The following is a 21,477-nucleotide window of genomic DNA, read 5'->3' as shown; positions in this document are numbered from 1 at the left end:
CATTCTCAATATGGAATCCACCCAACAAAAAGAAATGGTTAAAAATTCTATATAGGTTATAAGAATTGAGAAAAAAGTTTTTAGGAGTTGGTCATTTTCAGCTAGTGGCATAATGTTCTATCTTTCCAACTAGACATTAGTGTCTTAGTGCTTAGGCACATTCTTCAAATTTGACAAATATGTAAAGAAAAAATTCTTCTAGTTTTGTGGTTAGTCCTAAAAATAAAACCAGTGAATCACTAACTTGTCTCCACAAACATTCTTAATATATAGTGTCCTTTTGTCTTTAGATCATAAACATTCCACTAAGTTTTGAAGCATCAAGGATATTCTTTGTATTGGCTAGAAACGTAACACATGTAAACAAGGATATTCATGAGAATAAACTTGAGAAAACCTTGCTTATTGAAAAGAAATTATCAATTATAATTGAAAAAATTAGTGCTTTTTATCACTAATAAAGCATAGAAAGAGATGGATTAATGAAGGTATTAAGACAATATGTGTTATTGGCTTTAAATTACTTTTTGGAAGATTTTTAACAAAGTTTCAACAAAAAGGAAATAAGTGATTAAACTTTCTTCTACTTTAAATTATTGATATTAATGCATATCATATGAAATAGACCTACTTAAAATGAGAGAGTATACAGAATGGCAAAGCTAGTAAGAAGTACAGTATAAATTATCCAATAGAATTTAAAGGGTATGACGCAAGTATGCAACAACAAAACATCTTTGGAATATGACACAAGTAGAGTTTATGACATCAAATTAACATTTCTTAGTTCAATTTGTTAATAATTATGTACTATATGTATTGGATTTAATTATATTCATCAAAATTATAAATAGTTTTTACATCGTCAACCAATCACAATCAGATTCATTTTCTCAGTTTCATATATACTTTGAAAGTCGTATAAAAGTGATTTATAATTGGTTGACCGTATAAAAAGTTTTATAACAACATATATGGTATTAAAATTAATCTCTCTTGTATGAGCTTAGCTCAGTTGGTAGGGACATCGCACTACATGTGCAGGAGTCCGGGTCCGAACTCGGACACTCCACTTATTCACCTTTAAGGTAGATTTTCTAGCCACTAGGCTACTTCACCAAAAAAAAAATTAATCTCTCTTTTTTTTGGGGGGATTAAATTAATCTCTTTTTGTTAACCATGTTTTTGATGCGTAGTATATATATCTTGTAGATTAGTTGATGATTAAAAAATCTAACTGACCATTTTTTTCTATCCCGGCTTAAATATGAAATCTTGCTTAAAATAATAATAATTTTTTGACAAGCTTAAAATAATAATCATGAAACCTTATTTTCCTTGTTTCATTTGAGTTTCAAAATCATGAATTTTTTGTGTGAAATAATAAGGAGGGCAAAAAGGTAATCAACTTCTAACTGTCTCCTAGTACTATGTAGTATATTCTTTTCTGTTGGTGGGTTTAAATAGTCACCCTATTTATGAGTAAGTGTAAGAAAAAGGTTTCATTCACTATACAAACCAACACTAAAGCCTTAGCATTTCACAAAGAGTGTCTCCTTGCAATGGTTCCAAAGCTTGGTGGTGATTTGGAAGATGGTGGAACTGGCCTTGGAACTAAACCTATTTGAACAACATCTACCTTTTCCTTTTGTCTAAGAAGAAGAGAGCAAGATCTTTCTGCTTTTTTTTTTATTTTTAAGTTGAAAGCAAATTTTGTGAAGTAGTAGTATACTTTCAATTTGTTGTGTTCTTCTTGGTGGAGTTCCTTTAGAGTAATGGAGTTTCTTGGCTTATGTGGATCCAACTATTTCAAAGGTGAATATGATGCTTGTTTTTCCTTGTTCTGCAAGTTTATCATTTTTCTGTATAATTTCATTTTAATGCTATGTAGTTTGGTATTTGATAGTACTGGATTCAGTAAAGTTGATTTCCATATAACATGATTATGTTAGAAGTGATTCCATATGAATTTCTAAAAGAGTGTTTTTTGTTTTTTATTAAGAAGTTTTAACACCTTGTTTTGTTTCCTTCTGTCCTTTTTCATATATCAACTAGAGACTCTGGAAATTTGTTTTTATCAATCTTTTTTCATGTAATTTGTGGAGAAAAATACCTATGAATTCTTCACAATGATTTCCTAATAAAGCTGGTTTCTAGAATATATTTTGTACTAAATTATGATTTTGATTTGCATGCATCTTAATTTGTTATTTTGTTGCAGGTTCAATAGAAATGATTTGGTTATTGAAGCCCTTTTGGCAATGGCAAATGTGGTTCTAATTTTCCCTCTTGCTGTGAATCAAGAAGCAGACCAAATTTCTGTTGAATGGTTAAAAATTCCTGATTAAAACTCTGAAATTTTCTTGGTTCTAGATTTTATTCCTTCTCCCTTGGTACCAAATAGACCTGATATAGTGTTTTAAGCTTTGTAGTTTGGGCAAATTTCCTTTGGCAATCTTGGAAAAGAAAATTCCATTCCTTTCAGCTTTTCATGTATGTTTGAAGATTCCTGTGTATTGGACAAATCTCCTTTGGCAAAAGTTACTGAACTTCCTATAGTTGGATTCAGGTAGTAAAAGTATATGAGAAACATTTTTCATTATAAAATATTATCATTCAGAAATAACTCTTGGAACTCCACCTATTCTGGAGGCAAATCTCCTTTGGCATCTCTTTATCATCTTATTCTGCTTCATCTAGCACTAGATATCTTCCCCGGAACCGAGTAAAAAAGAAGAAAGAAATCATCTGATAGTTGTGGCTGCAAGCTACTTAATATTTGTTGTTGGAAGAGTATCTTTCTGTGAAAAATTCAATTCCAAATTGGGCATATCTCCTTTGGCACTTTGGAGTCTTTGATTGATTCCTATTATCCTGTGGACAAATCTTCTTTGGCATCAGATCTCCGGTTTCAGTGGTCGAGTAATCTTTTGGAGATACCGACTATCTGTGGAAAAAAATTATCCATCAAAAATATATTTTTGTTAGTATACAACTATCTGTTGAAGCCATTATCAGCATACTTGCTGTGATCACAGTACAGACATTAGAGTTTGATGCTTCAATTCGCTTGAGAAGGTAAGCATGTTCTTGAATGAATCCCTGTTTTCTTTTAATGTTCATCTATGTATACGTTAAAATTGCCAACCATTCTAAAGTATCCATATTACTATTTTACTTGTTTTTCATGCATAGCTCTCATTCAAAGAAAAACCTCATTGCTGAGTGCAGATTAGTTCTGAATTCTGATTCCATCTATTTCAAAATCTGGTGAGAATTTGTGCGCACGGACTAACTTGTTTCTTCTCTATTGTTGAGTCATCATGTTATTTTATCGTATTTTAATTGATGTTACTATCAAAATATTGTGACAGGCATATAAACTATAATTGATGGATGCTATGACTAGTGATTCGGAATGGGAGACTTCCAGTTCCAGTGACAGCAGCAGCAGTGAGGATCAAGAGGAAATTGATTTCCAATACGGTGGTCAAGCTCAGAGCATATTATCAAGTTTAGAGGAAAGCATTGGGAAGATTGATGATTTTCTCTCATTTGAAAGAACTTTTGATAATGGGGATGTGGTATGCTCCTTGTCAGATCCAACTGGACAGATGGGAAGGGTCACAAGTTGTGATTTGTTTGTGGATTTGGAAAATGTGAAAGGAAAGATATTAAAAAATGTAAACTCCAAGGAACTTTCGAAGATTCGGTCCATATCAGAAGGTGATCATGTAATTAAGGGACCATGGCTCGGTCGTGTTCAAAGGGTTGTGGACAAAGTGACTGTATTGTTTGATGATGGAGCTAAATCTGATATCATTGCCTCAGAAAGAGAGAAGGTTTTACCATTGACTCGTAAATTTCCAGAAGATTCGCAGTGTCCATACTATCCTGGTCAGAGAGTAAAGGTTAAGTCCTCCGACGCTTCTAAATCAGCAGGATGGCTATGTGGAACTTGGAGAGACAATCAAGACGAAGGAACTATTTGTGCTGTGGATGCAGGTTTGGTGTATGTTAACTGGATCACTTCTGTTCTTGTCGGTAGCAATTTGAATGTGAATGCTCCACCATGTTGGCAAGATTCCAAGAACTTGACCGTGTTGTCAAGTTTTTCATCACACGCAAACTGGCAGCTTGGTGACTGGTGCATGCTCTCAGTTGCAGACGAAGAGGAACCGATTACTATGGAGCATAGTATGACAAGAAGTTGCAAGAGTGAGGGAAGAAACCTTACTATTGGGGAATTGTTTATAATTGGGAAGATAAAGGCCAAAGTTGACATTTTGTGGCAAAATGGTGAACATACTTTGGGATTAGATCCAGAGAATTTACTCCCAGTCAATGTTATAAACACACATGAATTTTGGCCTCATCAGTTTGTGCTGGAAAAAGGTGCTTCTTATGATCCTAGCAGTCAAAGATGGGGTGTTGTCCAATGTGTGGATGCAAAGGAGCATACTGTAAAGGTACAATGGAAAACTGTCTCCGTATCCAAACCGACTAATTTGGATCCAGACAGAATGGAGGAAACTGTGAGTGCCTATGAACTTGTAGAGCACCCAGACTACTCTTGTTTTTATGGTGATATTATGTTCAAGGCGGCTCAAAATCAGTTTGGTTACCAAGCTGATAAAGAAAAAGAAAAACCAGTGAGTGACTCGAATGCAGAGGCTGCTCTTAAAAATGGGAACCAAATGAGTTATCACGATGACTTCCCTGATGACTATTATCTGTCCTGTGTCGGCACTGTTATTGGTTTCAAAGATGGTGACGTGGAAATGAAATTGGCTACTGGTTTCACAACCAAGGTATGCCATAATTTTCTGTAAATATAATGCAGCTTTATAGAACTTATATTGTGTCTGATTTTCTATTCTATTAATTGATACATTAAATTGTATTGTTTCATGAGGTAATTTATGAATGATTTTTATTTTTCCCAACAGGTTGCGCCTTATGAAATTTTTCGGATTGATAAACATGAAGACTCAACTGTAACCCCTGCTCCTCAAGAGATGATTGAATGTGGAAGTCTACCTTCTGACAAGAAGGAAAAGGTAAGAGCAATGTCTTTTCTGTTTGTTCTGTGTCTCTGTGTGCATCCGTATGGGAAATGGATTCTCTCCGTTGAAATTATAAATTTTATCTCTCTTTTTCTCTCTCATGTTTGATGGTAGATATGCAACAATTGAGAAAATTACAATGGAGAGAATCCACTCTCATCCATGTAGCATGCATGTACTTGTATATTTTCTAACTGGTATATGTCAGACACAGACGTCTCAGATTAAAAACTATAATGAAAAGACAGATTAATATATAGAAAAATATATATACTACTAAAGCAACTTGCAACTTCATTTTCAATTTTTAATGTGGAAAATATAAGCATTGTAATTTGTAATAATCCTAAATCATGTTTTTCAATGATTAATGTTTTACTAGAGCTTACCAAATGCATCTACCTAAAATAGACTGAACGCGATGTTTAATTTGCAGGACTTGACAAATGGTGATGGTAGAAAAGAGAATTGTGAAAATAATCTTGAGTGCAGTTCCTTTTTCCTTCCTCGAGCTGCCTTTGAACTTTTCTCCAGTATTAAATCCAGTATATTCCAAACACTTGGTGGAAATTCAATTTCAGGAACATTTTCTTCAGTACCTACATTTGAAAAGGATAATGAATCTGATTTTCTTGATAAGAAAGATGCGGAAACTCGTAACCTCTGCATTGAACCACATCCAACAACTGAGTTTCATTCTACTGACGACAGAACTTCATATCCAGAAGTTATTAGGATCCACGAAAAAAATGATTTCCCATTTTCTTTAGACAGCAATAGTTCAAACTGGTTTAAGCAGTTTGATGTAATAGAAAGTTGCTCTGACCACCATTTTTCTGATGAGGGAAAAGGATTGTCAACATCACAGGTTAGAAATCGACCCTTACTATGAAATACTATACTATTACATTGATGATATATTAGGCTAAATTATTTTCTTTGCTTTGTAGGTAAAAAGAGGTTGGGTAAAAAAGGTTCAGCAAGAATGGAGCATCCTTGAGAAAAGCCTTCCGGGTACATACTTTATCTTCTTTTCTTTTTTTTTGAACCACAATGTTTTGCATAGTTAATTCTCCATGAGAAGTATTTCTGTTGCATTCATTATTGTTATATAATGATGATTAAACTCAATGCTTAAACTCAAATTAGAATCGCTGGAGTTACTGGTGTCTGCCACTGTATATGGACTGAGATTGATGATAGTCCTCGTAATTTCCTTAGCCATTATAATAAGGAAATCCAATTTGAGTGACAAAATATATATGGCAAGATGGCATGGTATAAGTTGTTACATTTTTTAACCAAAAATTGATTTTAGGGGTATCAGGATTTGTGAGTGCAATATATAAACGAATTTGGTTGTAGCTGTAAATAGAAAAGAAAATTTGTCAAAGTTCAATCTTTTTTAAAAGTGGGAGTCCATAATTTATGTATATTTGTATTGTGGGTCATTGAAGACTTTATCTAGAAACAATCTTTAAATAAGTAATCTGAAATGTTATTTGATTTACTAACTAATGAAAATAGAATTTGTTAAAGTGTGCAGTAAACATTCAAAACAAATTCTGTAAATGCACTTACAATCTTTATTGACCTAAACAGACTCTATTTATGTTCGTGCGTTTGAAGAAAGAATGGATCTCATGCGAGCAGCTATTGTTGGTGCATCTGGAACTCCGTATCATGACGGGCTGTTTTTCTTTGATATATGTTTCCCTCCAGAGTATCCCAACGAACCACCTGTAAGCTATTAAATGTAGTTTGCAGTGCTTGTATTTTTTATTTCAGCGTCATTGTTTATAAGGCCCTTCACTACACTGAACTGAGAAGTTCAGTTTATAACAGCCCATGTTCAAAGATCTCAAGAAAAAAACTCTAAATCTGAACAAACTCTCATGCTGTATTGCGGCCTTTGAATGCAGATGGTGCACTACAATTCTGGTGGGCTCCGCTTAAATCCTAATTTGTATGAGTCGGGGAGAATCTGTCTGAGTCTGCTAAATACTTGGACAGGCGCAGACAGTGAAGTGTGGAATCCTGGAACCTCCACTATTCTTCAAGTTCTTCTCTCTCTGCAGGCTCTTGTTCTTAATGAGAAGCCGTATTTTAATGAGGCTGGATATGACCAACAAATAGGCAGAGTTGAGGGAGAGAAAAACTCTGTGAGCTATAATGAGAATGCTTTCCTTGTCACAACCAAATCGATGTTGTATCTATTAAGAAAGCCACCCAAGGTAAATTTACTACATCTATACTTTGATTCCCCTCATGAAAATAAGGTTCATTTTGAATGAAATTGTAACTGATAATGATATCTGGTGCAGCATTTTGAGGCACTGGTGGAAGAGCACTTCAAAAAGCGCTCCAAACATATACTTTTTGCTTGTAAGGCATATCTTGAAGGAGCTTCCATTGGATGTGGAAAAAATGAACATGAAAACCAGAGGGGGACTTCTGCAGGATTTAAAATAATGCTTGCTAAGCTCTTCCCCAAGCTTGTAGAGGCTTTTTCTGATAAGGGAATTAATTCAAGTCAGTTTGTTGAGCTGCAAGAATAACTTACCTACTACTTTGAAAGTAATTTTCAAATTTCCCGACCAATATACTCCAAACTTTTGTGTAATATCAAAATGATTATACTATCTGTATCATAATGTATCAACACAACAGAGCTTGTGCATGTGTTAAGTATATGTATCATACAAAGGCTTGTCCATGTAACATATGAAATAAGAGATACATTGATTGGAATAATTTGCTTGATATATCTTTCCATCTGTTTGATGATGATGATGTATCTGTTTTATGACATTTAAAGTAATGTTGAAGAGTTTTGTGAAGCATCATTAGGTAACTATTCTCCTGCATCTGTGTATGTGTATGCAAATCAAATAAACCCAAGAGAAGTCTTTTAGTTTTCACTTTCTTTTGTTCTTTGCCCTCTTCTGTTGGCTTCTCCTTTGAAGTTAATTCATCCCTGTTGTTTCTCAAGTTCTCAACTATGGTTTCAGACCTGGTGATCAGATTTATTCAGAGGACATGCATCGATAGAAGAAGCCATATTATAGGTTGTTGCCTCTTTAGCTACTAAGGACTTTTCAGGCTTTCACTGCAAGCAAGAAACATATAGCTAATGTTACAAAAGTAAAAACTCCTTTAGCTGGTTGAAGCAGCACCAATTTGCAGCAAAATCAGAATCACGTATGGTGAACTCATAAGTTAACCACTCCTGTAACCTTTGTTTAGCGTGCCATATTGTATTATTGCCCACGCATGCTTGGTTTCATGTATTAAAACACTGTCATTCTCTTATGAGATTGTTCTCAAAATAATCACTGGTTAATCAGATTCACACAGGTTTAAAATCCCATCACCAATAATCTAAACAAGAACACGAGCCTTCTTTAAAATGATGGAATCGAAGTTTATCCCGAATAATTATCTCTCTATTTGTCACAACAGAGATGAACTTAATTGCCGAATGACAATCTTCACATATTCTAAGGTTCTTGACAATCTTGAGCGCCGTTCCATGACTAGTTTTCATCAGCCCGAATGCTACTGCAAGCTTCTCACTATGGTATCTAAGGGCATACTCCCTCTCTTCTTCTTCCAACTCGTGCATTGCTGATTCGGGAAGAGGTGCATAACCCGCTTCCTTGCACCGCCACATCAACCCATCCAAATACCGGTAAATATCTGTGGTCTCGGGATGGGACTTATCACCCATGCTAAAAAGATAAGTTTTATTGTTGACATCAATAGAGCTATAACCCACTTGCTTTTTAAGACCTCTTTGGATCATTACATTTCTAACAGATTCCACTCTATCCATTCTTCCAGCAAATGCATACATATTGGAAAGCAATACGTAATGGCTAGGATTCTCTGGCTCTAAAGAAATGAGATTCTGAGCAGCTTCCACCCCAAGATCAAAATTCTTATGCATCTTGCAAGCACCAAGCATTGCAGTCCACACCGCTGGAAAAAGCTCTTCGGGCCTAAGTTCCTTAATGAACATGTATGCTTCAGTTAGCAACCCAGCCTTCCCAAGCATATCAACCATACAAACATGGTGCTCCACTCCAGGAACTACGCCATACTCTTCTCTCATGCTTTCAAAAATTTGTCTCCCTTCCCGTATCAGCCCTGCATGAGCACATGCGGATAAAACAGCAATAAAAGTAACAGTATTAGGAACAAGCCCGCTTGCTTTTTTCATTTTATTGAAAAGCTCCACTGCTTCAACACCATAACCATGCATACCATACCCAGACATCATAGCTGTCCAAGCAATAACATTCTCTTCACTCATTGAATCAAAAACCGCACGTGCTCTGCTTACATCACCACACCGAGAAAACATGTTTATCAACGAGGTACCAAGTATCACATTAACAAGAATCCCGTTACTAATTATACTATCATGCACCCAACACCCCAATTCAAGAGACCCAATTTGAGAACAAGCCGATGACACAGAAACAAAAGTTGCAGAATCAGGAGAAACCCCCGATTCATTCATCTTACGAAACAATGTCATTGCTTCATTCGCAAGCCCGTTTTGGTCATAACCCGAAATCATGGTGTTCCAAGCAACAACACTCCGTTGTGGCATTTCATCAAACACCTTACGGGCAACACACAAGGCACTTGATTTAGCATAAAAAGCAACAATTGCAGCTTGGACGAATGGATTGGAAGCATACCCAGAAACGAAAACGTGGGAATGAAGAAGGGTCCCGATTTTGATAGCGGAAAGATGAGCACAGGCTTTGAAAACGGAAGTGAAGGTATAGGAGGAAGGTTTGTGAGGGGAAAAGAGCATGCGACGGTAGAAAAATATGGTGTCGAGGGAGAAACCGTATTGGGAGGAAGCTTTGATGAGGGAATTGAGGAGAAATGAATCGGGGTCGATGACGGAGATGAAGATACGGCGGGTGTAGGCGATGGAACCGGCGGCGCAAGAGAGAGTGAGGAGTTTGGTGAGGAGAGCTCGGCTATGGTGACGACCGGAGACAATGAGATGAGCGTGAGCTTGTTTGAGGGGTCGCACGTGTGGGCCTGCACGTATCACTGCTTCGTATTCTGCAGATTTTGGTTTTTGTCTTTGTTTTTCTTCCCGCTTTTTGTACCCTTCCATCGAAGAAGAAAAAGAAGAAGAATAGTAAAATTTTGGAGATAAATTATAAGGATACGGAGTTTTTTGGTATCCTCCCGCACTTTTTTTTTTGTGTTGATTAAATTAAACAAAAAAAACAGTTTACATGTACAACTAATAGGGTTGGGAATAGGTCAGGCGGTCTGCAGGCGCCTTTGGCCTGGCCTATTTAAGTCTGACATGACCTGGCCTGTTTATTAAAAATGCTAGGTTCGGGCTTTGAAAAAAGTCTATTTACATAAATAAGTCAGGCTCAGACTTTTAAAAAAGCCTACAAAGCCTGATAGGCCGCCTGTTTATATTTAATAATTATTATTTATGTAATATTATTTATATAATAATTTTATTATGGCATACTTAACTTTGTCGTAATCGTATTTGTTATTTTATTAGCTTTTAATTCTTGTGCTAATCATTTTATTAGCTTTTTCTTAATGTTGTAGAAATTATAAAAATTTAAATGCGAAATAGGCTTTAAGGCCTATTTAACTTTAAACAGGCTACAAGGCCAGGCCAGGCTTTAAAAAGGCTCAGGCCAGGCCAAAAAAAATTGCATTTGATAGGTCGTAGGCCATTCTTAGGCCTGTAGAAAAATTGTAGGCCAGGCTCAGGCCTGTCAAAGCCTAACCTGGCCTATTCCCAACCCTCAACTAATAAAAATCCACCCTGTTTGTTATTTTATTTTATTTTTTAGATTTTGAAAAAAATCAAAAGCTAGCCCCTTTTTTTTAGCATTAGCAAGAATTTGTTTCATTTGCATATCATAAGAAATTCGAACAACAGCTTCAAATCCAGTATCATGAAGTACCGCTTGTGGAACCTTAATATCTACTCGGTTATTAGCTAAATAAAAAATTTACAAAAAAAAATGAAGAAATTTATTAATCAAATTCATTTTATATTTAGTAATCAAATTTATGCTATAATAAGAGAAAAAAATATTTGAATAGAATAGCTTCAACCTTGTCAACCGAGAATAAGACAATGAAATCCGTTTACGGTCACAAAAATCTATTTTTTTAGAAAATGGTTTTCAAAAAAATAGACTTTGAAGAAAGCTATTGAAAATAGTTTTTCATTTTAAAGAAAAAATTATTTTTGAAAAAATCTGAAATAAACACAAATAAAAAATAAATAAAAAATGATTTTTTTTGAAAAAAAAAAATCTGAAACAAACGGGCCCATAAGCTACTCCAACAAATCACTTTTTAATTCATTGAAAAATTAATGTATCTAATCTACATTATAGACCAAATACATTAGTTTTAGAATAAACCTAAAAAGTAATTTGTTGCTTATAAATCCACTTGGGTTGGTCCGGTGGTATTGACTCGGGACCTGAGAGTGTGCTCCTCCTTAAGGTCTAAGGTTCGATTCTCTCTGCTGTTAATTTAGGGGAGCTAATTTAGCACTTCAAAAAATTTGTTTTTTATAGTATAAGGACCGGATGGAGTATTCGATCCTTATTGACAACATTGTAAACTAAAAAAAAATCACCTAATTTGTTACGGTATATCATTCCCCTCCTAATGATGACAACATTGTAAACTAAAAAAAAAAACACCTAATTTGTTACGGTATATCATTTCCCTCCTAATGATAACTTATTTTCGCAAGTAACATGTTTGACACAAAACAAGATGGATTCTTCCCTCTCAATGAATTCCTTCTGTATCACATGTTTAAGAAAAACAAAACAAGACTCTTACGAGTTACCATTTTGACAAATTCATTGTTACTTCTTTTAAGATCATCTTAACAAATATCCTTTGATAATTGTTAAGAATACAAAATAAATAGAAATAAATCATAACTTTTATGTAGAAAAAGTCAAATTTTAAAATTTCAAAGTTTTTTCTTATTACATAGAGGGCCCCCATAAAGAAAACTACATAGAAATTAAATGAGAGTTTGCAATCAGCTAACATGTTACTCTCCAAAAAGATTTTTAAATTGTTAAATGAATCATTTCTAAAACAACTTTCCTTGCCTTTTAATAATAAAAATAATAATAATAGTATAGTTTCTATTTTTTTTTTTTACTTAATTGCACTTTTCTTCTTGTTTTGACAACCAGCACTTTTTTTCTTCTATTTTCACTATTTTGTTGATTTAGTCCTCCTATTCAAAATATTTATTATCTCTGATTCTTGATATAAGAAAAATTTACTTTTTAGATTTATAGAATGGTTGATCTATTTTGCCTAAAAAATAAATCAAATAGATCAATCATTCTATTAATCCAAAAAATAAAAAATTTATTATATTAAGACGAATGTTGTTCAAATTGTTACATAATTGCCCTAATAATCTTATTTCTACCATTTTATCGGTTTTTGTTTTACGAACCACTTAATTAGTTATCACTAATTTTTTTTTTGGTATTATGTAGTCAGAGATGATCGAACTTAAGATCTCCTACATACTACCCAAACTTCAATTTTGCAAAGTGGTAAAAATAAAAAAAATAAAAAACTAAAATTATTAAATTTTAAAATAAAAAGATCAATTTTGCAAAATGGTAAAAATAAGAGACAAAATTGCAATTAAATTTTTCTTTATGAAAGGAAAAAGAAGTGTAGTGTAGTGTTTGAAGTAACGCGAGTGAGGAGTGTGTGCGGTGGCTTGGGACTAAGCAGCGATGATGCAAAGCCAACAAGTTATCAAAGAAGACGACGACGGTCCGCCACCCGGTTGGCAACCTATCCCCACTCCGCTACCCCCACCGCTACACCCACTTCCATCCGGTCAGTTACTATTCATTCATTCACTAAATAAATTTTTCGGAGAACTTATTTCAGTTTATTACAGATTATGAGACTGTTTAGACGATGACTGCTTTCAGCTTTATTTTCATAAGCTCCCCAACATATCTTTTGAAAACAACTTATAGCTTATACAAAAATAATTTAACATTATTTTATCTTTGGTAATAATAGAAATTGCTTATACATAAGCAGCTTATACTGCAAATTAAGTTGTTCAACCAAACAGGGCCTTATTCCATCTAGTGCTTTCATTATTTCGACCAATCCTTCAATTTAATCTTTGCTTCGAAGATCATAAATTTGACTTCAAATTGCTTCCTCGTATCTTAGCTGAAAGTCTCTTTTGACAAACTTTAAACACATTGTTCGAAATAACCCGAGTTCGATTCCTGGTGGAAATAATTCTTGATCAGACGTCGTGGCCGAACTCTGGATTACCGGGGCCCCTTCCCCCTGTGAAAATGGAGTATACTTTTCATTACCAACAATGTGATATCTGAATATGTATTTTATTTTCTCACAATGAAACTCAAGTTAAGTTAGGCTTAACTCTTTCTCAAGCTAATAGCTTCAAGATTTGGGTTCAATTGTTTCTAACAGAGGAACAAAAGCTACAAAAAAGGGAGTTTGGTTGCAAATTTGCTTGTTTATGGCTTGATTCCTTTTGATATATCACTGGATTGAGTCCTCGATTATTGTTTTTCGAATAATTACCATTGGCCACTCCCCAATTTTGGGTGTTAATTTGTTAGTCTGACTAGCAAGCTGCGTGAACAGGTTTTGCTCAAATGGTCTGTGGTTCTTGTCGCCGCCTGCTTTCATATCCACAAGGTGCCAAACATGTCAAATGTTCATGCTGTCAGACAGTCAACATTGTATTAGAAGGTCACTTCTTTTTCTCATGAACGAACATGTCTCTGATGTGAAAATGTGCATTTAAGTTCAGTTTTTTTATGCATCTGATTGCTAAGAGTCTCATATCGGTTGTGAGATGACCTGAAGCCGGTTTTGTAGGGCTGAGTTTGACTCAGCTCCCAATTCTAAGACTGATTGATTAAATACTTTCATATTTCTTAAACAGCCAACATTGTATTAGAGGGTCACTTCTCTTTATCTTTACTTATTTTTCTCATGAACATGTATTTGCTGTGAAAATTTGCATTTTAAGTTCTGCTTTTTATGCAACTGGTTGATTAAAATACTTTCATAAACAATTCCATGTTTGGTCCAACAATCTTGTGTGTTCATTAAATTTTGATAACAACAATTGTATTAAAAAAGAAAGAGGAACTTACTGATCTTTATAGAAGTTATAGAAGAGATGCTTTCATGCTCCAAATGCACATACACCATGTAGAATGTACTATTTGAAGTTTTTCACTTGTCTAACTATATTATAGTATTTCGAAGTTCACCGTACTTGTACAAAATATGACATATGGTATTACCCTTTTTAGTAGCAAGCTATTTACATCATAGTACATTCGTTCCTCGCAGCTGATCAGGTTGGGCAAGTGAAGTGTGGGAGTTGTGCAGTATTGCTAATGTACCCATATGGTGCTTCACAAGTTAGATGTTCATCATGCCAGTTCGTGACAGAAATTGGGGTATGTTAACCGTTGTCATTCACTATTTCTCTTTAGATGTATTATGCCGTCTAATTTTGAAGTCAATATAAACCATATAACCAAATACAACTTGATTTTTGTACATAGTGTTCTAAGGTTTACCTACCACATATCATTAAGCTTGACACTTGATGTAACGAATTTGACTTATACATATATTTAAACATACTATTACATTACATTGAACTATTTAAGCCTAGTTTTTATCTTTGTATGGTGGACTTAATGCACTCGGGACAAAACAACCCATTTCAGACATTTACATTATCCAAGTGAAAGGGGATGAACGGTTTTTTACTTTTTGAGGAATTTCATTCAATCTGAACTCAACCTACAATTGTTATATATTTTATTTTATTGCCTTAAATAATTGATATTTCCATTTAAACAATAATATCCTCATAATTTTTTTGCAGGAAAACAACAAGCGGCCTCCATGGTCTGTCCAACAAAATAAACCAACTCCTCCGAAAACTGGTTGTTAGTGGCCTGTTCATTGCTCCATTAACTAAGCCATCTTTGTATAACAAATTATGAATCCGGGTTCTTGTAAAACAAGTTGTACAGATCTTAAATTTGCTATGTGTATGGAATTATTTATTGATATCAAGTTTTGGAAGTAATTTAATGAGTTTTTTTGACAGACTTCTATTCCTGCTGGGATCCCTTTTCTTTTCATACTCCATTGAATGTTGTCAAATCGTTCAGATAGAACAACATCGTACGCTCTATTTTTCGACCAAAAATAGCTGGGGTTAAATAACCTACTATTTATGCTTCTGTTGACAACTGTAATGATCAACCGACTTTCTGTAAAAAAAAAAATCCTAGTTCTATGTGGGTGGCAATGAAGCCATTTGCAGATATGTTTAATGCTTTCATTAAAGGTTTTAGTTCCCTAGCATGTTGACATTTTTTACTACTGAGAGGTTTGAAGAGATCAAAATTGTATTGCTTTGAGAAATGATGGTCTTGTATGACAGCTATGCAGTATAGAGTTTAGGCATGTGGATGAATTTCATCAAAATCAGCAACCGCTGGTACAGTAAGCGGTGTTCAAATAGCGGATCTTCTCCGCTGCTAGCTCTTCTTCTTACTACCATGCAAGCAAAAAAGAAATAAATAGGCGAAACAGCAGCAGGTGAAGCAAAGCATTAAAATTATAGAAATGTATTTCCTAATATAACCACATATGGCAACCAATTTGTATTGTATAGTCTCAAAGCTGATTATAATAAATGATTAAAATATAAGTGGAACTATGCAGAGAGAGTCATTGATCTCAAATTTATCAATGATAAATTGATAACAGTTTCAGTAAAATGATTAGAACCAGTAATTGTAACCGAGTCAAAAGATCTCTGTATATTGCATCTTCAATCATCAGGTGGGAACTCCTCATCTGAGGCACCCTCCAAGAATGAACCAAGAGTTTTCCTCAGAATGCTGAAAGTTTTATCATCCTGTGACAAAATAATAATTAATGAGAAAAGCACTAGTGCATAAGTGAGTGTATGAATATGAGACAAACAGAATGCTGCTGAAAATCTAGACCATGCCGCTTAATCAATAGTTACTAATATACCTTCTTCTTCTTTTTCAATGACCCTTCAAGTTGGGTAATTTTATCATTGCAGGCCTTCTCTTGTTCAGACATCATCGATTTTTCCTTCTTCCCTGAAATACTCAAAAAGTTGTAATCACAAAATTCAGGATATGTTGTCTATTTATTCATAAACAATGATAAAAATACAAAGCTTACTCAGTTGCTCATATTTCATGAATAGCTTTTCCTTTTCCTCTTCATACTTGGATATAATATCTATCAATGGGCAACAACAATTAGCATTTAACCAGCAAAGAATGTGATTATACCAAATAATCACAAATGAATTACCATTAAATATTTCAAATTTAGCACCTAATTTCATAGTAAGCCTCATAGTAATTAGTAATTACCACTACACATTTCAGCTGCTGTCAAAATATCCTAACACTACTAATAATTTCAGTCTTTAAGAAATTCAACTCTCAAACAGATGTACCTTGCAAAGCCTGAAGAGAAGTAGCTTTCTCTTTGTAAAAATTCTCATGAAGTGCTTGAAACTTGGTAGTTTCATTCTTCAAAGAACTTTCAAACTGCATGCTTGTAATAAAAAAACACGAATTAAACAAGTTTTCGGCAATGCACATTTCTCTTCCTGCTAATTACTTGATTATCAACATCATTCATAAACCAATTTGTCATTTACCAACCTCTTTGGAACTCTTTGAAAGCGCCTTAGCAAAAGTTTGTCTAACAATGAAACAACAACAACAACAAAAAAAATCAATTATAAATAAGCGCTTAAATGCTAGCAAATTCTAAACTGATTTTCAAATCTACCTTTCCTTCTCAAATTTTGTCCTCAATCCCTCAATCGTAGACTTGATCTCAGATGCAACACTATCAGAAAACAAAAAATCACCAATTACAAACCAATTTTACAAATATCTCATCAGATTTCAATTTTACAATTCTAATCTAGAAACGCAATTGCATAACAAAGCTCAAATAATCCAAAATAGTAACAAAAAATGTTCGGATCTGAAAGAATTTCGAAAATCGAAACAGAAACAAGCAACATATGCATCGATTTCAGGTGAGATCTGAAGGAAAACGCAGTACCTGGAAATAGTTTCTTCGTTCTTCTTCTGACCGTCCTTCTGTGCTTTATCTCTTATCAGATGCAGCGCCGAAACGATTCCTTTGAGATCACTGCAAATTAAAATTAGATCAGAAACTTCAATTACGGTTACAACCAAAAACAGAAGAAATTGAAAGGAGAATCAAAAGTATTGAAGACGAACTCGGAGAGATCGAAATCCAAATCGAGATCAAAATTCTGTTTCTTCTTGTTGGATTTTGTGCGTTCCAGTTCAGATTCTCGCTTCTTGGATCCGGATTTGATAGCAGACATTGCGAATTGTTTGAAATTTTGTGAAGAGAGGTTTTCTGAATTGTGGTGTTTGCGCGCGCGCGGTGAATACAAATATGAAAACTGAAAGTCTGAAACGTTTATAAATTTAAATGTTCTACCAAAATAAATAAATAAAATTTAAATATGCATTTTTAAATTGATTTTTTTAGAGATTTTTTTGTTAGTAAAAATAACATTATAGAGGAGTCGTCTAAATTTATATGCTTAAAGATGGTGTAGAAGGCAGACTTTAGTTGTTGTGAGAAAAATGAGAGATTTAATTTTTGTCTGATAAAAATAAAATAAATTTTTAGTCATTTAGAAAAGGAAACTTAATTCTTATTTAAACTACTATTGGAAAATTAGTTCTTTTTAATGATATATTTTTTGAAATGGACAATTAAATCTTGATTGTAATTAAAAAATGATAATTTGATTACTATAAGTTTAATCTCGTTTATTGATTTTGTTTCATTGTTAAGAGTCCTACATTAGAAGTAAAATGATCTGAATATGAATTTATAAATATAAATAATCATTACCTTGCTAATTGGTATTGTAGTGTTAAAGCTAAACTCACAATTCTTATATTAAAGATATAATTAGTTGATAAATAGAGGTATGTATTAGTAGTTAGTGGAATAGATAGGGGATCCTCTCCAGTAAAATTATCTTCTAGTAGAATCCTGACCATTCAATTCATTTGTGAACAGTAATTATATAATAAAATAATTAAATCAAAGGATGAATCAATGAACTGCACTCCCTGCAGTTATTTTTGGACCGGAGGGGATCTGTTCTCGTGGATGCCTATAAATAAACTTTGATGTATTTTACTTTTACTTTTATTTTTCTTATTTGTAATTTTTTTTTCTTTCATCAATATAATACATTTTTAAATTTTTCTCTCTATTTCATTTATGGATGTTATGTTTAACGATCTACACTATTTATATACTATATATATTTTAAGGTGTTTCTTAACATTTTTTAATGTTTCTCTCTACTTCATCTATGGATTGATTTCATCTCCTTTTATTTTTATAAACAAATTACTTCTTTTTCTATGAAAAAAATGTTAAGGTGTTTTGGCCTTTTTAAATATATAATAACTATAGTATATTTTTGGGATCTCTAATTTTTCTTTTCTTTCTTAATAATAACATGTCTAACATCTCCTTTCTTCTCCTCTTCTAATCCTAGCCATTACGATCTTTTTTTCCTTCTTGATCTATCGAAGATGGATGATTTAGAGTCAATCTATATTTTATCCCCTCCAAATTATTTTTCTATTTATTTTAATTAAATAAGTGTGATTTCCATATTTATTTACTATTTCTTTCGTATTTTTCTGGGATTTCGTTGTCTTAATGCGACATTGTTTGTTTTGATTTTCCGTCTTAGTACAGTGTATTTTGTTTTCTCGTATATGTGTGGAGTATTGTTGTTCTCTCTTGTTGCGGTGTTTATTTGTTTCAGGTTGAAAGATTAAGTTTGATCAAGTGCAAATCCAATTAATGATTTTTGTATCAACGCTACAAATCCGAATGCATGAATATTTCGGACACTTCGACATAGTCAAATGTGTAAGCTTATGCAATTTGTCGTTTTACGTTATTAACGTGGATGATGTAAGTTTGTTCGCATATTTATCGCTTAAATGGATCTCAGTTACCTCGAGTAGATTAGTCTCTGCATTTGTGTGCGGAGGATACTTTTGGTTTACCAAAAAAAATCAAACTCACTAATCACCTTATCACTTCACTTTCTATTTCATCACCGAGTGATTCTTATAACTCGCTATTTAATTATGAATAATCAATAGTTAGTTAGTTCAATAATACGAGAACGTACTCCGAACTTGATTAATATATGAACGTGGTGGACCTTCCTCTGCTCTAATAAGGATACCTCGACAGAAAAAAGAAAGGTATGTTCCTCAATTATTATATAAATATAAGTCTACAACGAAAGTGATACTCCACTTGTCTCATGAACCGTGAACCCACCCACATCACATCTTTTTCATTTACTCTCTCTACTTCAACTCCAACTTTCTCTGCTTAGGATCATACACTACTCCCCTGCTTACTCACTCACTCTCCTCCTTTTCTCTCGGTATGTTTCTCACACTCAAACCTTATGAATTTTTTTCTATTTTTTCTTATGATTTTTTAATATTCATTTTTTGTTGCTTATGATCATGTATTTTTTATTTTTGTATGTGAATATGTGAGCACTAATTAGTTAGATCTGATTTCTATTTTTCTATTACTAACATTAATCAAGACTCTAGTTCAGACGTTACTTGTAAGCAAGTGATTATTTTGTTTAAACAACTCCATTTAAATTTAATCCAAATTTCTAAATAATGCAGTAACCATTTAGTTTTTAGATTAGATCCTTCACTTGATTCTCTCTATGTTTCTATTTAGTGATGACAATGTCTTGCCCCTCATTGCTTTTATGCTTACTTTGTGTGTTGATGAACGAATGAAATTAATGTTGAGAATGGAACTTTAAAAATAAGTCACTGTGATGAAGGGATGATAAAAGTTTAGATATGGATGATGCATTTCAAACCACTTGGGTTGGCCTAATAATGTTGGCTTGGGACCTTTGTTTGTGCTCCTCTCAAGGTCTCGTGGTCGATTCTCCCTGGTGTCAATTTCGGTGGGCTAGTCCATCTAGAGGAAAAAACTTTGGCTTTAAATGGGCCAACGCAAATGGGCGGTGGGATTAGCCCCCTCGGATTAGTCGGTCCTTGGACCAGATACCAAGTTTAAAAAAAATTTGATGATGCATTTCAGAAAATAATGAAAATACCTCTTGATATTTTCAGTGTTTTCCGAAATGCAAGATAGTTGCTTATGTCGAGAGTCTATTCTCTCCTTGTAAAACAAATAAAACTGACACAAATTTTAGAATATGTTTTCACAAAGTAAACGAGTTTTAGGTTTCAATATTGATTTATTTTCTTGTTTAATTGCATCTATGAACTTAATGCCCCCAAACATTTCTTTGATTTAGTCTATGAAGCTAGTTTTCTCTTATATATTCAGGGACTAAAGAAAAACTAATTAATAACCAATTAATGGCCTTTGAGCATGAAGACTTCATTTCACAAGATTGGAAAGCCACTAAAAATTCTGTCACAGAACCAGAGAAGAATTGTGACAGTTGTTTTGATTGCAACATCTGTTTAGATTTTGCACATGAACCAGTTGTAACACTATGTGGTCACCTTTACTGCTGGTCCTGCATCTACAAATGGCTCTTTGTGCAAAGTGCATCACTTGCACCTGATGAGCCCCCACAATGTCCAGTTTGCAAGGATGGTATATCTCACACCAAAATGGTCCCTCTTTATGGTAGGGGCCAGAGTACCTTATCTCTCCGTGATCGCGACAGGAACGGTAAAACTACCGTTCAAGATATTTCTACACCACCGAGACCATCTGCATCAGGGATTCAATCTCTATTCGCAATGGCAACATTGCCGCAAAATCAAAGTGGTCAACAACTTCCATATCGTAATCCTTATCAGAATCCGCATATTAACTCTCCTCCATACCAAGAGAATGATCATGAAACTTCTCAAATGCTCAATCTTGGTAGCTTTATGACACCAGTATTCCCTTACTATGTCTTTGGTAACTCGGAAAATTCAGGTAGCTCTAGGTGGAGAAGGCAAGAAATGCTGGCAAACAAATCATTGAACAGAATATCATTTTTTCTGTTTTTATGCTTTGTCCTTTGTTTAATCCTCTTCTGAGTTAGCAATTCAGTTTATTCTATATTTCCCTTATTATTTGTAAAGAGATTGTGTTTGTTGTATGCTAGTCTAAAGATGTTCTTTAGGCATTAACTTAATATTAAACATTATTTGAGCTT

At 33.8% G+C, this 21,477-nt stretch overlaps 5 protein-coding genes across 7 annotated transcripts; 3 read left to right on the top strand and 2 right to left on the bottom strand.

The window, feature by feature from the left end:
• The first annotated feature begins 1,292 nt into the window (after positions 1-1,292).
• Positions 1,293-7,817, top strand: LOC123918683 (probable ubiquitin-conjugating enzyme E2 24). 3 transcript variants are annotated; one of them, XM_045970802.1, is made up of 10 exons: positions 1,293-1,815; positions 2,222-3,078; positions 3,196-3,270; positions 3,375-4,811; positions 4,950-5,060; positions 5,503-5,934; positions 6,017-6,080; positions 6,669-6,808; positions 6,989-7,300; positions 7,391-7,817. In XM_045970802.1, exons 4-10 carry the CDS (start codon positions 3,393-3,395, stop codon positions 7,622-7,624), a joined length of 2,712 nt encoding a protein of 903 aa, XP_045826758.1. In that variant the 5' UTR covers positions 1,293-1,815; positions 2,222-3,078; positions 3,196-3,270; positions 3,375-3,392; the 3' UTR covers positions 7,625-7,817. The 3 variants fall into 3 exon arrangements, with proteins under 3 accessions (XP_045826758.1, XP_045826756.1, XP_045826757.1); XM_045970801.1 differs by having other exon boundaries at positions 1,480-1,815; positions 3,232-3,270; XM_045970800.1 differs by lacking the exon at positions 3,196-3,270 and having other exon boundaries at positions 1,461-1,815.
• On the bottom strand, positions 7,680-10,254 carry LOC123918684 (pentatricopeptide repeat-containing protein At2g33760). Its single transcript, XM_045970803.1, has one exon. The coding sequence runs from the start codon at positions 10,207-10,209 to the stop codon at positions 8,437-8,439; it is 1,773 nt and encodes a 590-aa protein (XP_045826759.1). The 5' UTR covers positions 10,210-10,254; the 3' UTR covers positions 7,680-8,436.
• A 2,564-nt stretch (positions 10,255-12,818) lies between these two features.
• LOC123916310 (protein LOL2) lies at positions 12,819-15,268 on the top strand. Its single transcript, XM_045967745.1, has 4 exons — positions 12,819-12,974; positions 13,773-13,880; positions 14,493-14,602; positions 15,040-15,268. The coding sequence occupies exons 1-4, from the start codon at positions 12,869-12,871 to the stop codon at positions 15,106-15,108; spliced, it is 393 nt and encodes a 130-aa protein (XP_045823701.1). The 5' UTR covers positions 12,819-12,868; the 3' UTR covers positions 15,109-15,268.
• Positions 15,269-15,787: 519 nt separating this feature from the next.
• On the bottom strand, positions 15,788-17,655 carry LOC123916604 (DNA ligase 1). Its single transcript, XM_045968107.1, has 8 exons — positions 17,474-17,655; positions 17,292-17,381; positions 17,010-17,069; positions 16,880-16,919; positions 16,669-16,762; positions 16,386-16,445; positions 16,209-16,300; positions 15,788-16,086 (listed from the first exon to the last, which is right to left on the bottom strand). The coding sequence occupies exons 1-8, from the start codon at positions 17,581-17,583 to the stop codon at positions 16,000-16,002; spliced, it is 633 nt and encodes a 210-aa protein (XP_045824063.1). The 5' UTR covers positions 17,584-17,655; the 3' UTR covers positions 15,788-15,999.
• A 1,897-nt stretch (positions 17,656-19,552) lies between these two features.
• Positions 19,553-21,477, top strand: LOC123919037 (E3 ubiquitin-protein ligase RMA1H1-like). The gene is made up of 2 exons (XM_045971260.1): positions 19,553-19,701; positions 20,647-21,477. Exon 2 carries the CDS (start codon positions 20,678-20,680, stop codon positions 21,356-21,358), a length of 681 nt encoding a protein of 226 aa, XP_045827216.1. The 5' UTR covers positions 19,553-19,701; positions 20,647-20,677; the 3' UTR covers positions 21,359-21,477.

This window comes from Trifolium pratense, linkage group LG3, assembly GCF_020283565.1.
Source record: "Trifolium pratense cultivar HEN17-A07 linkage group LG3, ARS_RC_1.1, whole genome shotgun sequence".
Classification (NCBI taxonomy): Eukaryota; Viridiplantae; Streptophyta; class Magnoliopsida; order Fabales; family Fabaceae; genus Trifolium; species Trifolium pratense.
The sequence above is the reverse complement of the archived record's forward strand: the minus strand, read 5'-3'. Positions and strand labels throughout refer to the sequence as shown.